General features: G+C 45.5%; 1 protein-coding gene across 1 annotated transcript in view; it reads right to left on the reverse strand.

Annotated features, from left to right (window-relative positions):
* LOC143815527 (amine oxidase [flavin-containing] B-like) overlaps positions 1–16,632 on the reverse strand; it is a 173,929-nt gene that overhangs the window by 95,072 nt on the left and 62,225 nt on the right. Inside the window, exon 2 of the mRNA XM_077294813.1 lies at positions 7,099–7,193. Within this exon, the coding sequence (XP_077150928.1) occupies positions 7,099–7,193 (95 nt within the window). The remainder of the gene's footprint in view (positions 1–7,098; positions 7,194–16,632) is intronic.

A 16,632-nucleotide genomic window follows, 5' to 3' on the forward strand; every position in this document is an offset into this window, starting at 1 on the left:
CACCTCCGGGACGGTTTTACGGTATCAGTGGACACATTTTATAAGTGTTAAGTTTTGCGTGTGCAAGGAGCAAAACCAAAATAGCTACCTTTTTCCTTGTGCAGCATTACTGCTGCACAAGGTGGCTCTTTCAGTAACAAACGCCTTGGGGGGGGGGGGGACAGATTCCCTTACATTTCAGTTGTTGTGTCAGCGTGGCGGTCGCATGACACATTGCCGGCTACACAGCTGGGGATCAGCTGACGTTACTGAAACCCAATAACACTGGGTCGTATGTTTTGACTGTGCAGACGGCACGTCTGAGCCTCAACTGGCGGTGTTGGAGCCCAGGAATTTAAGTTCAGGTGGTAGAAAGATGAACACAACAGGAGACCTGGATAACGTATACAGTGACCTAATTATTTAATCAGGAGGAGGAGTGGCAAATTCCTGCGAGATCCAGGCCTTGTTCATTTTCAGAAAAGTAAGCCGGTCAACGTTATCGGGGGATAGTCGCATGCGACGGTCAGTTAGTACACCACCTGCAGCACTAAAGACACGTTCCGATAATACACTGGCCGCAGGGCAAGACAGCACCTCCAATGCATACTGGCTTAGCTCTGGCCATGTATCCAGCTTTGAGACCCAAAACTTGAAAGGGGAAGAGCCGTCTGGGAGTACAGCAAGAGGGCAAGACATGTAGTCTGTCACCATCTGACGGAACCGTTGCCTCCTGCTGACTGGAGCCGTCTGTGATGGTGTAGACTTTTGTGGGGGGTACACAAAACTGTGCCACAGTTGGGCCATACTGGTCTTGCCTTGGGCAGAGGCACTGCTTCTGCTCCCTCTTTGTGCAGAGCCTCCACCACTGCCTGGACGCACTGAGCTGCTTTGGAATGCAGTAGCAGCACTTCTCTCAGTTGGAATGGAGAAGATGATGGAACTGACCAGTGTGTCTTGGTACTCCCGCATTTTTCGCTCCCGGTTCAACGGTGTGATGAGGCTTTCTACGTTGTCCCGGTAGCGAGGATCGAGGAGGGTGAACACCCAATAATCAGACATGTTGAGAATGTGGTCGATGCGGCGGTCGTTTCTCAGGCACTGCAGCATGTAATCCACCATGTGCTGCAGACTGCCAACTGCCCAAGAAACGCTGTCCCCAGCTGGAGGCGTGATCTCTGCCCGCTCGTCATCACCCCACCCTCGCTGTACACACTGAGTACTGGACAATTGTGTAACTCCCTCCTCTGGACGGATGTCTTCCTCCTCCATTGACTCCTCCTCATCCTCCTCACAAACTGTCCCCTGCCTACGCGTTTGTGAGGAACCACGTGGCGCTGACTGTCCAGAAGATGATGGAAGTGGTGAATCCTCATCCTCCACCTCTTCCACAACATCATCCCTTAGCGCTTGCAGTGATTTTTCAAGCAGGCAGATAAGGGGGACAGTCATGCTGACTAGTGCATCATCTGCACTCGCCATCCGCGTGGAATAATCAAAGGGACGCAAAACCTGGCAGACATCCTTCATAGTGGCCCACTCTGTGGTTGTGAAGTCTGTACGGCGCTGACTGCGACTTTTTTGCGCCTGATACAGCTGGTACTCCATTACAGCTTGCTGCTGCTCACACAACCGCTCCAACATATGTAACGTGGAATTCCACCTGGTAGGTAGGTCACATATGATGCGATGTTCCGGCAGGCGGTGTCGGCGCTGCAGAGCCGCAATGCGCGCTTTTGCCGTGCTGGAACGCCGCAAGTGAGCACACTCTAGGCGGACCTTGTGCAGCAGTGCATCAAGATCCGGATAGTCCCTCAAAAAACTCTGCACGACCAAATTGAGCACATGTGCCAGACATGGGATGTGAGTGAGGTTGCCGAGGCCCAGGGCTGCCACCAGATTTCGGCCATTATCACACACTACCATGCCTGGCTGGAGATTCGCTGGCTCAAACCACACATCGCTCTCCTGCTTGATGGCATTCCAGAGCTCCTGCGCTGTGTGGCTACGATTCCCCAAAAAAATTAATTTCAAGACGGCCTGTTGACGTTTGGCCACGGCTGTGCTCATGTCGGTCGTAACAGGTACACGTTCATCACGGGTCCATGTGGAGGTGGACTGTGACGGCTCCTGCAGCGATGATTCTGAGGAACTGGTGTAAGAGGAGGAGTCAATGCGTACAGAATGGATTCCTGCAATCCTTGGAGTGGGCAGGACACGTCCTGCGCCACTCGCACGGTCTGTACCCGGCTCAACTACATTAACCCAATGGGCAGTGAGGGAAAGGTATCGCCCCTGTCCATGTTGACTGGTCCACGCATCGGTGGTGAGGTGGACCTTGCTACTGACGGCGTTCAGTAGCGCGTGTTTTATGTGTCCCTCCACATGCTTGTGCAGGGCAGGGACGGCTTGCCTGCTGAAGTAAAAGCGGCTGGGCACATTGTACTGTGGGACTGCCAATGACATCAAGTCACGGAAGCTGTCAGTCTCCACCAGCCTGAATGACAGCATTTCCAGTGACAGAAGTTTGGCAATGCCTGCAGTCAGAGCCTGTGCTCGTGGGTGGTTTGACGAGAAAGGCCGCCTTTTCTCCCATGCCTGTACTACCGATGGCTGTAGACTGGGCTGGGAGTGTGTGGATGACTGGGAAAGTGGTGCTGCGGGTGGAATGACAGCGGGTCTCTGGACAACAGGGCCAGAGGTTCTTCCACGGCGATCCTGGGAGGAAGCCGAACCAGCTGCGTGTGAGCTAGAGGAAGAGGCAACACGAGCTGAAGAGGTGGTAGCTGCCGCTGTTGGTTGGCCTAGCTCTTCAGTGTGTTTGTCTAACTCCGCCGGGTGCCTGTTGCGCACATGTTTCCACATGTTGGAGGTATTGAGGTTGGCGACTTTTTGACCTCTTTTGATTTTTTGATGACACACCTTGCATCTGACATAGCAAATGTCATCTGCAACTGGGTCAAAAAAGGACCAGGCACTGCAAGTCTTGGGAGCCCCCCTTTTGACTTTTGGAAGAGACATGCTCCTTACGGGTGCCAAAGCGGAGGCTGCAGGATCCGCAGTCTTCCCCCTCCCTCTCCCTCTTTGGGCCGTACGGGGAATCTCTTCCTCAGAGCTGCTCCCACCACCTTCCTGTCCCTGACGCCAAGATGGGTCAAGGACCTCATCATCTACACTACCCTCTGCCCCCAACTGCTCCTCCTGGGTAGTCTCAGCAGCAGAGCACGCACCAGTAAGTGGCACCTGAGTGTCATCATCAGCTGATGCGGCCTGCGAGGTGGTGACCGGAGCCACTGGCCCACCCGCCTCTTCAGAGGAAGACAGAAAAAGCGGTTGGGCATCACTGCACCCTGCCTCTTCTTCCATTTCTCCAATGCTGCTTGGCTGGCCCCCTGTTTCCAAGCCAAGAGATGATTCAGAGAACAGAAGTAGAGACTGCTCCTGTCCTGGGATCTCTGTCTGCCTGGGCAATTTTGCAGGTGGTGAAGAGACAGATGGCTGCTCTCCCGTGCTCTGTGTCTGAGAGGATGTGGCACTAATGGAAGTTGATGCATTAGCTGCCATCCATCCCACAACGGCTTCAATTTGGTCTTCACGCAGCAGCGGTGTACGGCGCTCGGCGACAAAGCTGCGCATGAACGACTGTTCCCTTGTGAAAGTGGGTGCTGATGACTCACCGGTGCCCGCAGCAGGCACAGAATCCCCACGTCCCCTCCCTGCTCCGCGCCCACGCCCACGCCCACGTGCCTTACTCACTGCCTTCTTCATCTTGGTTGACTGATAAAGATAAGCAGAAAAGTACTAACGGCTTTGTGTGCTTATTCCTGAGCAACTCCTCCTAACAGGTATAAGACACACTAATTTTCTAAAGTGTGGACTAGACTTGAATATGAGCTAATGTGGCCTACACAAATGTAAAGTGGTGTGTAACTGGTGTGTTTGGTGAACTTTATTATTTATTTATTTTTTTGGGGCTGAACTGACAACGGATAGAGCTGCAATCACACGGAGACCGTGCAGACAGCCGTAAACGGCGCTGCAAGGCCCAAAAACCCTCCTCTACTTTATCCTATGTAGTGTTTTTCCACAAATTAGCTGGAGACGGGTGGAAAGACACTAATAGGATTTTTTAAAATAAATTAGCAGCAGACTACACTACTTTGAAAAAAAAGAAAATTGATTTGGCGGTATGACGCAGTGAAAAACCCTGAGCTGCAGACAACCAGGCTACGGCTGCTCACAGACTACAGGGCGAGCTGCAGTCACACGGAGACCGTGCAGACAGCCGTAAACGGCGCTGCAAGGCCCAAAAACCCTCCTCTACTTTATCCTATGTAGTGTTTTTCCACAAATTAGCTGGAGACGGGTGGAAAGACACTAATAGGATTTTTTAAAATAAATTAGCAGCAGACTACACTACTTTGAAAAAAAAGAAAATTGATTTGGCGGTATGACGCAGTGAAAAACCCTGAGCTGCAGACAACCAGGCTACGGCTGCTCACAGACTACAGGGCGAGCTGCAGTCACACGGAGACCGTGCAGACAGCCGTAAACGGCGCTGCAAGGCCCAAAAACCCTCCTCTACTTTATCCTATGTAGTGTTTTTCCACAAATTAGCTGGAGACGGGTGGAAAGACACTAATAGGAATTTTTGGAAAAAATGTGCAGCAGCCTGCACTACTTCAAAAAAAAAAAAAAAAAGGACAGTATGAGGCAATGAACCACCCTCCCTGAACTGAATACAACCAGCTATGGATGGCCTATGTGGCTGCACTCAGACTAGAGAGTGGGCTGCACTCACACACACACACACAGAGAGACCTTGCAGATCGCTGTGAAAACAGCGCTACAAGGCAAAAGGAAGGTGAATAGTAGGTGAACACAGCGGTTGCTAAATTAGCCTTTGGAAAGCACAAAGAAGCAAATCGCTATCTCTAAACTGTCCCTCAGTCAGCAAACAGCGTCCTGTCACTAACTGAATTCACAGCAGAGTGATCGCAAAATGGCGCCAGCGACTTTTAAACTGCATCATGACATCATTTCAGCAGCCAATCACAGCCTTGCCAGTAGTTTCATGCCCTCCATGCTAAACAGGATGTGCCCACACTTGGAATCATTCTCATTGGCTGAATTTCTGCATTTTGAATCTGGGAACTTCCGATTCCGGTATCCGATACGCGGCAAGTATCGGAATCCCGGTATCGGAATTCCGATACCGCTAGTATCGGCCGATACCCGATACTTGCGGTATCGGAATGCTCAACACTACTTGTGAACCTTCACATAGCACACACTGCGTGCTGTGAGGATTCTCCAGTGTCAGTGCCATGAACAGTGGTCACATGATGGCAAGTATACTCGATGTGTACTCCCAGCCAGAATCGGACTAGACTGTTTCCGGCACACTCAATGCAAACATATTATCCAAGATCAAAACAGTCTAGTCGGATTTTGGCAGGCAGTATGCATATCACATACTTGTGGTCATGTGACTGCCGCTCCTGGTGCTGACACTGGAGATTCTATACATCGTCCAGTGCGCACTTTGTGAGGGTTCACAACTCTGCTGTCACCTAGAGTGACTACAGATTTTTTGTTTTAGAACAGACAACTCCTTTAAGGACAAAGAAATAGGGGGTTATTTTAGTCATCTTGGAAATCACATAACACATTTTCAGAGGACTATTGGCAAAAAATGATTTCCAATTTTATTCTGACAAGGCCTTGTGTTTGCACGTGTAGTTTGTGGAATGGTTTATTGCACCAGGCTGTATTATACCAGTTGTGCTTGTTGTATAGGTTAATATTAGGTTTTGACAGTAGTAAAACTGATTATTTAAAAATGTTTTAATCTTAGTAGTGAAATCCTATGTTATGTTCATGTTTCTGCCTTACATAGAATTATCTCAATATGTTGCAGAATCGGCAATAAATAATTGTTGCTTGTCACAGATACATCACTCTAGAAATGATCCTCTTTTTTTAAAGGCTGATTCTTCAGGATATGAAAACAAATTCTCAACCAGTTTAAGATTTTATCTATGAGGGTTATCCTTGGGTTGAAGTTAAGTGAGAACCAAGAGTTTGGTAAGGTGGACATTTTCTTTAGCATTTGAAAACTAATTTCATTTCAAGATCATTTTACACTACACTAATCTAGTAGTACAGATTTTGAAAATCAGTTTGTCTTAATTTCTGTGCCATTACATTTCTATGTACTGGTTAGCGTCTAACATTTTTTACACTACTTAAAAGGAACCTGACAGGGGACAGCACGTATCAGATACTGGCTTTATAATTTCAGCTAGCTGAGTAATTTCAAGGAAAATCTAACATTTATAAGCTGTCCGGGAACCATATTGCGTTAGTGACTAATCTGAAAGGCTGGTCTCTGGTGAATTCTCCCTGCTCCGCTCCTCTTGAGTGATATATCTCTCCATATCTACCCACATAGAGAGAGACATCTGTCACTCAAGGGAAGTGGGAAGAAACTCCTGGTGACCAGCCTCTTGAACAAGTCCCTTGAATGGCATGGCCCTCGACCAGCTTTCAAATGTCACAGCATTTCAGAGTAAATCATACCTGGCTGAAATTAAAGAGTCAGTGTTTGATATGTGCTGCTCAAGGTCTAGTCAACATGTATAAGCTGTCAAGTTCACCTTAACAACAGTTACCAGTTTCTTGAAGGCGTGGTCCAACTTATTTTTTCCTTTTATCCATTGACTTCTTGTGTATAAATTACCGAACACAGCAATACCCTAGTGGTGGTCCAGTGCCAACACTCAAATAGCTGTAACTTTAGTTGTATTTGTTATTTTTATGTACTAGAAGCCAATGGAATAAAACTAGTGATGAGCGAACGTGCTCAGATAAGGTGTTATCCAAGCATGCTCGAGTGCTGATTGAGTATTTTCGGTGTGCTCTAATATTAGGTTCAAGTCCTGTGGCTGCATGTCTAGCAGCTGTTCGACTGTTCTAACAAACAGGCAGCCATGGTGACTCGATCATAGTATTAGAGCCCGCCGAAGATACTCTAATAGCACTCGAGCACGTTCAATCATTATACAACCAATTAATAGATCCATTCGCTTTGCCATTATTTATATTTAGCAAACTTACCTTTACAGTGAATGTTCGTCCTCCTACCCGGTCACGAGCTTCAAGCACAACTACACTCAGACCTGAATCTACAAGCACTTTAGCTGCCGAGAGACCTAGGAAAGAAAAAAACATAATTCATAGACACATTTATGTGATTGATGGGTTAATAAATAGGGTTTATTGCTATTTTTTAATGCATTTATTGCTATTTTTTGAAAATTAAACTCAGTGTGGGTAACAGAGAAACATTTGGTGAGGGGCATGAGTACAGTAGAGCATAAAAGAAGGCTGAGTGAGTACATATTAAAGGGAACCTGTCACTAGATTAATGCTGTCTATACCACAGGCTGCATGAATCAAAGTCTGCTTGTAAGATTGAATCCAAGTATATTTTAGTAAAGTTCTCTGAAATTCTTTTAAATTATAGTTTACCATTACTGCCCCCAAAAAACAACGTTACTTTGGTTTTAGATGCGTGAGGATAAGAAAATAACCTTCTGTATGAAATGTAGCTAAAAAGCTTACCATCAGCTTTAAATTATAGTAAATTAGTTGTGCAAAGTAAATACGTAGTGTGAGCAGACCGGGCTGCAGCACTGATGTGGCTTTTTATGACTTTACCTAAATCAAATATTGTCCTTATCTGACAGAGTAATGCTTAATGCTGGCTGTCCATATCAATTTCCTGCTTTTCTGTACGACTGACCTTTCCAGCAGCCAGCTGATATCTTGCAATAATATTGTGTACAAGGAATACAACGTCCACATTTCCTATAGTTACATGATAGCAGTTATTCTGCTGTATATTCACATAAAGAAGTTGGACAACTAGGTAATGCTCACGCAGGGCTTTCTTTGCGCTGTGAGAATGTGATTTTAGAAATCTGATTTATTTAGCTGTAACTGTTTTTTTAATGAATGATTTTAAATGTATTTATAGTCTGGTTTTATGTAGCCATGCCCGTAACGTGTTTTCGATCCCAGAAGTATACCTTCAGAACATAGAAAATAGTTTTTTATCCAGCCCCATAATACTATTGCATTTAGGCATCTAGACTGTGAAACTAACAGGATAGGCTGGTAAAGCTCTAAAGTACTGATATACACCCAGAGACACAGTACATGAATAATGGCAGAGAGAAATGTAGTGAGTTAAAAGTTCGAGAATACTTGCAGTGTACACACAAATAATTATCTATGACAGTTGCATAAAGATGAAAACAGTTGCTGAAAAAAATGGAAAAATAGCACTTGTTGCCAACAATATATTATGGGGTGCACCTTGTTGGATGTTGCTGGTATCTAATGCAGGGCCACCATCAGGAATTTCTGGACCCCACACAGCCAAGGAGATTTGGCTCCTACTATCTCCCTCTTTACTCTATTGGGTTCCATGTACAAGAGGAATACTCATTGGTAAATGCTCCTGGGACGGCACAAAGTAGCAGGGCTGTGTGAGGAGGACAGGGTTTAGATACTAGCTGGCAGTGACCTTTTGGGATCATTAAATGCCTTTATTAGGTAAGAGGAAGCTGTCGAAACAGGACAGAAATACTTTTTGGAGACACAGGTGGCAGGACTCTGTAGGATAAATGTCTAGGGAAATGGAAAGTGGCAGGTGTTCGAAAAAGGGCAGAGGGAAGGCATAACCTGGCAGGGACTGTATTGAAAATGAGATGGCTAGGGAAAGTGCCAAAGGCAAAGCTTTCTGGGAGAGAAGATGTGGCTAGATCAGAGGAAAATAGCAGAATGGTGTAACTTTGCCATAGGACCTTTGGAGGTACAGTAAGTGGAAAGGCAATTGCAATGGCTTGGAGAAGTCCAAAAATGATAGGGGCTTTGTGAACCCAGGGATACCAGGGATACAGCGTAGACAAAGGTTCTGTTGTAGAGGGGCAGGTACAAAATCAACTACACTTACATTAGAAATTTAAGCAGGGGTGGATTACTTAATGGACCCCAGGCTATTTAGAATGTGTGAGTCCCCTTCCAGTACAGAATTTTTAAATTATTAGCTACTCTAAGTGAATTAGTAATTTAAGCAATATCTTTAAAAAGCACTGAACATTATACTCATTTATAACTTTATTTATGTGTAGGTCCATTGGCACATCCATAGCTGAAATTCCAGTTTCAATCATAGGATATTTATTGCAGATAGTTTAAAAAATGCATTTCAAATATGCCATTGGAAAATCCTAAGGATGTGAATATAGCCTTACAGAAGCAAGCTTATTGCAGCGACACATTAGCAGGACCAAACCTATTTATGGAATGGTAACAGAACCAAGCTTACTGCATAGGTATAGTAACACTGCCAAGTTTACTAAAAAATACACATACTAGAACAAACATTCATACATATCCAGTATTGGAGCCAAGTTTATCACATAGAAACAGTACCTGAGACAAGGTTACCCCCTACCACCATGCTGAAATCAAAGGAACAGATATCTTAAGACTTTTGCAGCAATTGTAAAACACAGGCCTTATAAATGTCCAAAATTATTTATATGTAGGTGCTCATACACATGTTCATCCAATCATTGAAACGCATACAATTGTTCATCAAACATATGGAAACAGTTCTATACACATACACCCGTCTCATGGATGCACTCATATTCATCACACGTGAACTCACTAGTACACATATTCACCATACTCGGATACACTCATACACACATTCACCACAAATGTGGACAGCTATATGTAAATATCTGTCAGTCGTTATCCCCATTATAGTGGAGCATCGACTGTAAAACAAAGGTGGCTCCTGCAGATCTAATGTGCGCCCCCATAACTGGGATGGGGATGGTTAAAACAAGTTATCACCGATCCATGGGCTCCACAGGATAGGTGATCACTTAGGTCTGACCATTAGAAACTGCACCAATCGGAAGAATGGGAACGTTTTATCCATGACAGGACACTTATCCCCATTTTAAAATGCAGCAGCAGTTCAGATGTCTGACCACAGCTCCATTCATTTTCTTTGGGGCTTCCAGAAAAAAAACAAGAGCAGCGCTCGCAGCCACAGAGTGAATTAATGGATCGGTGGTCAAGTCGGACATACCACTCTAGTCTAAGCAGTCAGACCCCCCAGCAGTCAGACCCCCCACCACCACCATCACCAATTAATACGTTATCACTATTCCTGTGGAGAGGAGATTACGTTCTTCAAAAGAAAACCCTGTAAGTGCATCTCTGATGCTGTAATCCAAGTATCCAATCTCTAATGGAAATAAAGAATCTTCTCCTAATTAATATCAAATAGAACAGATGACTGCCATATACAACACAATTAGTGTTGAGCATTCCGATACCGCAAGTATCGGGTATCGGCCGATACTTGCGGTATCGGAATTCCGATACCGAGATCTGATACTTTAGTGGTATCGGGAATCGGAATCGGAAGTTCCCAGTGTATGGTTCCCAGGGTCTGAAGGAGAGGAAACTCTCCTTCAGGCCCTGGGATCCATATCCATGTAAAAAATAAAGAATTAAAATAAAAAATAGGGATATACTCACCCTCTGACGCGCCCTGGTAGTAACTGGCAGCCTGCTTTGCTTAAAATGAGCGCGTTCAGCACCTTCCATGACGTCACGGCTTCTGATTGGTCGCGTGCCGCTCATGTGACCGCCACGCGACCAAACACAAGCCGCGACGTCATCCCTCAGGTCCTAAATTCCCTTCTAGGAAGCCGTGACGTCATGGAAGGTACTGAACGCGCTGATTTTAAGCAAAGAAGGCTGCCGGTTCACAGCGGTAAGGTCCAGGCTGCGTCGGAGAGGTGAGTATATCAATATTTTTTATTTTTATTCTTTATTTTACACATTCATATGGATCCCAGGGCCTGAAGGAGAGTTTCCTCTCCTTCAGACCCTGGGAACCATCAGGGATACCTTCCAATACTTGAGTCCCATTGACTTGTATTGGTATCGGGTATCGGTATCGGCGAGATCCGATACTTTGCCGGTATCGGCCGATACTTTCCGATACCGATACTTTCAAGTATCGGACGGTATCGCTCAACACTAAACACAATCAACTATACCAAGACAAATAATACCCATACAGGGAAGAAATACCACCACACCATAACCTGACCACATAGGCACCAAGTAATATTATTATTATTACTTATTTATATATCACCATTAATTTGATGGTGCTGTACATGTGAAAAGGGGTTACATACAGGTTTATAGATATCGTTAACAGTAAACAAATTTACAATGACAGACTGGTACAGAGGGGAGAGGACCCTGTCCTTGCGGACTTACATTCTTTGGGATAATGGGGAAGAGACAGGAGGTCGGTGTGCTGCAGCACTGGTGGTGGTGAGACAGCAGCTCTGGTGGTGGTGAGGCGGCAGCTTGGGTGGTTGGTTAGGCGGCAGCTCGGGTGGTTGGTGAGGCGGCAGCTCTGGTGGTGGTGACGTGGCAGCTCGGGTGGTTGGTGGGGCGGCAGCAGCTCAGGTGGTTGGTGAGGCGGCAGCTTGGGTGGTTGGTGAGACGGCAGCTCGAGTGGTTGGTGAGGCGGCAGCTCGGGCGGTTGGTGAGGCGGCAGAATGGTTATTGCAGGCTGTAGGCTTTCCTGAAGAGATTGGTTTCCAGGTTCTGTCTGAAAAATCCGAGGGTGGTGGATAATCAGACGTGTTGAGGCATGGAATTCCAGAGGATGTTGGATATTCGGGAGAATTCTTGGAGGTGGTTGTGTGAGAAACGAATAAGTGTGGAGGAGAGTAGGAGGTCTTGGGAGGATCAAAGATTACGTGAGGGAAGATATTGGGAGATTAGTTCAGAGATATAGGGAGGGGACAGGTTGTGGATGGCTTTGTAGATCAGTGTTAGTAGCTTGAACTGGATTCATTGGGGAATTGGGAGCCAGTGGAGGGATTTGCAGAGGGGTGAAGCAGGGGAATAGCAAGGAGAGAGGTTGATTAGCCGAGCAGCAGAGTTGAGGACAGACTGAAGTGGTGCAAGGGAGTTAGCGGGGAGGCCACAGAGGAGGGTGTTGCAGTAATCGAGGCAGGAGATGATGAGGGCATACAGAAGAGTTCTAGCAGATTGTGGGCTGAGGAAGAGACGGATTCTGGCAATATTTTTGAGTTGGAGGCGACAGGAGGTGGCAAGAGTTTGGACATGCGGTTTGAAGGACAGGGCAGAATCGAGAGTTACCCCGAGGCAGCGGATTTCAGGTGCGGGAGAGAGCATGATGCCGTTTACCATAATAGATAGATCAGGTAGGGGGGATACGCGAAATGAGGAAAGGATGATGAGTTTGGTTTTGTCTACATTGAGTTTTAGGAAGCGAGAGTTGAAGAAGGAGGATATGGCTGACAGACACTCTGGGATTCTGGACAGAAGAGAGGCGAAATCTGAGCCAGAGAGGTAGATCTGAGTGTCGTCCGCATATAGGTGGTACTGGAAGCCATGGGACTTTATGAGTTGTCCTAGGCCAAGGGTATAGATGGAAAAAAGTAGAGGCCCTAGGACAGAGCCTTGAGGGACTCCAACAGAGAGGGGGTGGGGTGAGGAGGTAGTGTGGGAGAGGGAAACGCTAAATGTGTATCACATACAAGGAGAAATACTGCCACACCATAACTAGACTACATATTCCACCATAGTGACTGAATAATATCACATACAGGGGATAAATACCACCACGCATTACTATCACATAGTGACTGAATACTACAATACTGATCATGAATACAAACTACAATACTAACAACACTGTTATTACCACCAGTGACATTATTCACAAGTACACAAGAGCTCTGTATATACTGTCAGTGTACATGTAATACAGGGATCACTGGTGACATTATTCACGGGAGCTCTGTATATAGTGTCAGTGTACAGGTAATACAGGGATCACCAGTGACATTAAACACATGACCTCTGTATAATGTCACTGTACAGGTAATACTGTGATCATTAGTGACATTATGCACAAGAGCTCTGTATATAGTGTCAGTGTACAGGTAATACAGTGATCACCAGTGACTTTATACACAGTAGCTCTGTATAATGTCAGTGTATAGGTAATACAGTGACCACCAGTGACATTAAACATAGGAGCTATGTATACAGTATCAGTGTACAGGTAATTCAGTGATCACCAGTGACATTATACACAGGAGCTCAGTATATAGTGTACAGGTAATACAGTGATCACCAGTGACATTATACACAGGAGCTTTGTATATAATGTATAGTGTGCAGGTAATACAGTGATCACCAGTGACATTATATATAGGAGCTATGTATATAGTGTCAGTGTACAGGTAATACAGTGATCACTGGTGACATTATACACAGGAGCTCTGTACATAGTGTATAGTGTGCAGGTAATACAGTGATCACCAGTGACATTTTACACAGGAGCTCTGTATATAGTGTCAGTGTACAGGTAACACAGTGATCACCAGTGACATTATACACAGGAACTCTGTACACAGTATATATTGTATAGTGTGCGTGTACATGTAATACACTGACTCACCGGTGACGTCTCTAGTTGAAATCCTTCTTCTTTGCTTTTCTTCCTCAGCCAGCACAGACTGCCATCACTTCTTCCAGCCAGAACTCATCTCTCCAAAAAATAACACACAGTCATCAATTGCTGATCGCTTCCAGAACACTTTCCCCACTTTTTCCCTGACTTCTACACTATGTCAGATGAAGAAAAAAATGACACCCTGCACAGTAACAGTATCCCCATTTTGTTCCCTCCATGAAATACAGTATAATAAAAAGTAAATTATATTACAGTAGTAATAATGTTCCTAATTGGACCCTAAAGAAATTATGCTCCCCACTTGTCACCATAAGCTAATATAGCATGTTCCTCATTCTGGCCCCCAAACAGTAATTATGTCCCTCATCCTGGCCCTCTTTATTTAATAATCTCTCCTAGCCTGGTCCCCTTTATTTTATAATATGCCCCAGCCTGGCCCCCTATGTCCCTTGTGCAGCCTGGCCCCCAGATATCCATCCTACCCCCCAGCTATCTATGCTGGCCCCCATATGTAACTTGGTCTCCCCCCATATATCTCTCCTGGGCCCACATATATCCATCCTGGCCCATTGTCCGGGCCTCCCATCCATCCTCACTCCCCCCATATATCCATCCTGATCCCACTTATTTATGCATCCTGGCTCCCTCATTTAGCCATCCTGGCCCCCCATATATAACTATCCTGGCTCCCCCATATATAACCATCCTGGCTCCCATACACAGTGGGGCAAAAAAGTATTTAGTCAGTCAGCAATAGTGCAAGTTCCACCACTTAAAAAGATGAGAGGCGTCTGTAATTTACATCATAGGTAGACCTCAAATATGGGAGACAAACTGAGACAAAAAAATCCAGAAAATCACATTGTCTGTTTTTTTATCATTTTATTTGCATATTATGGTGGAAAATAAGTATTTGGTCAGAAACAAACAATCAAGATTTCTGGCTCTCACAGACCTGTAACTTCTTCTTTAAGAGTCTCCTCTTTCCTCCACTCATTACCTGTAGTAATGGCACCTGTTTAAACTTGTTATCAGTATAAAAAGACACCTGTGCACACCCTCAAACAGTCTGACTCCAAACTCCACTATGGTGAAGACCAAAGAGCTGTCAAAGGACACCAGAAACAAAATTGTAGCCCTGCACCAGGCTGGGAAGACTGAATCTGCAATAGCCAACCAGCTTGGAGTGAAGAAATCAACAGTGGGAGCAATAATTAGAAAATGGAAGACATTCAAGACCACTGATAATCTCCCTCGATCTGGGGCTCCAGTGGTGGAACTTGCACTATTGCTGACTGACTAAATACTTTTTTGCCCCACTGTATATCCATCCTGGATCCTCTATGTATATCCAACCTGACTCCCCAATATATATCCATCCTGGCTCGCCATATATATCCATTCTGGCCCCACCATATATGCATCCTGAACCCCCATATATATGCATCCTGGTCCCCCATATATATGCATCCTGGTCCCTTGTCCTGCCCCATAAATCCATCCTGCCCCCATATATATCTTGGCTCTACCATATATCAATCTGTCCGCCCCCCTTATATCCATCCTGATCCTTTTTTCTGCCCCCATATATCCATCCTGCCACCCCCCTTATATCCACCTTGGTCCTTTTATCCTGCTCCCCATATATTCATCCTGGTCCTTTTTTCCTGCCCCCCAATATATCCAATATATCCATCCTGCCGCCCCCTTATATCCATCTTGGTTCTTATTTCCTGCCCCCATATATCTATCCTGCCGCCTCCCTTATAGCCATCCTGGTCCTTTATTACTGCCCCATATATCCATCCTGCCACCCCCCCCCTTATATCCATCCTGGTCCTTTTTTCCTGCCCCTATATATCCATCCTGCCACCCCCCTTATATACATCCTAGTCCTTTTTTCCTGCCCCCCCATATATCCATCCATTCCTGCCACCCCTCTTATATCCATCCTGGTCCTTTTTCCTGCTCCCCCTATATCCATCATGGCACCTTATCCTGGTTTCATGGAGAGACAGACAGAGAGAGAGACAGAAGATTCCTCTTACCTTCCTGCGCTCCCAGTGTTGGGCGGCATTCTCCTTCTCCTCTCTGCAGGTTGGCATGCACATAGTAAAATGGCCGCCAACCTAGCAGAGGCCGGTGGCTGATGTGCACCCGTCGCATGTGGCGCATGACACTAACGCCATACGCCGGTGACGACGGGCGCACACTTGACAGCTACTATCGGGACGTGCAACGCCGCGGTTCAGGTAATGACTGCTGCATGCACGCGCCCCTGCACTCTCTCTGTCTGCACTTTTAAAGGTCCCATGGCTCTAAAAGCTGCAGGCTCTTTTTTTTCTTCTTCTCCTCTCCTGCCTCCAGAGACAAGGGCCCACCGGGGATTTCCCCGATACCCCGCCAGGCCAGTCCGACCCTGCATGTGGATGCACTCGCATACGTATACACAACACAGAAGGAAGCACTCAAGCACACTAAAACAAAGCACATACACTGGACACACTCATACAAGTACATTTGTAATACATATGGAGGCACTTGTACACATAATCACCACATACATGGTCATACTCATACACACATTTTCAGCACACTATGCTCTCATACACATGTTCACCACATGCATGGATGCAGTTTACTACCTAGTCTTCAAAAGAGACGCACCAGAGAGTCTGAACATACATATAAAAAATTATATATATATATATATATATATATATATATATATATATATATACTGTATATATATATACAGTGGGGCAAAAAAGTATTTAGTCAGTCAGCAATAGTGCAAGTTCCACCACTTAAAAAGATGAGAGGCGTCTGTAATTTACATCATAGGTAGACCTCAACTATGGGAGACAAACTGAGAAAAAAAAATCCAGAAAATCACATTGTCTGTTTTTTTATCATTTTATTTGCATATTATGGTGGAAAATAAGTATTTGGTCAGAAACAAACAATCAAGATTTCTGGCTCTCACAGACCTGTAACTTCTTCTTTAAGAGTCTCCTCTTTCC

This window comes from Ranitomeya variabilis, chromosome 3 (assembly GCF_051348905.1).
Source record: "Ranitomeya variabilis isolate aRanVar5 chromosome 3, aRanVar5.hap1, whole genome shotgun sequence".
Lineage (NCBI taxonomy): Eukaryota > Metazoa > Chordata > Amphibia > Anura > Dendrobatidae > Ranitomeya > Ranitomeya variabilis.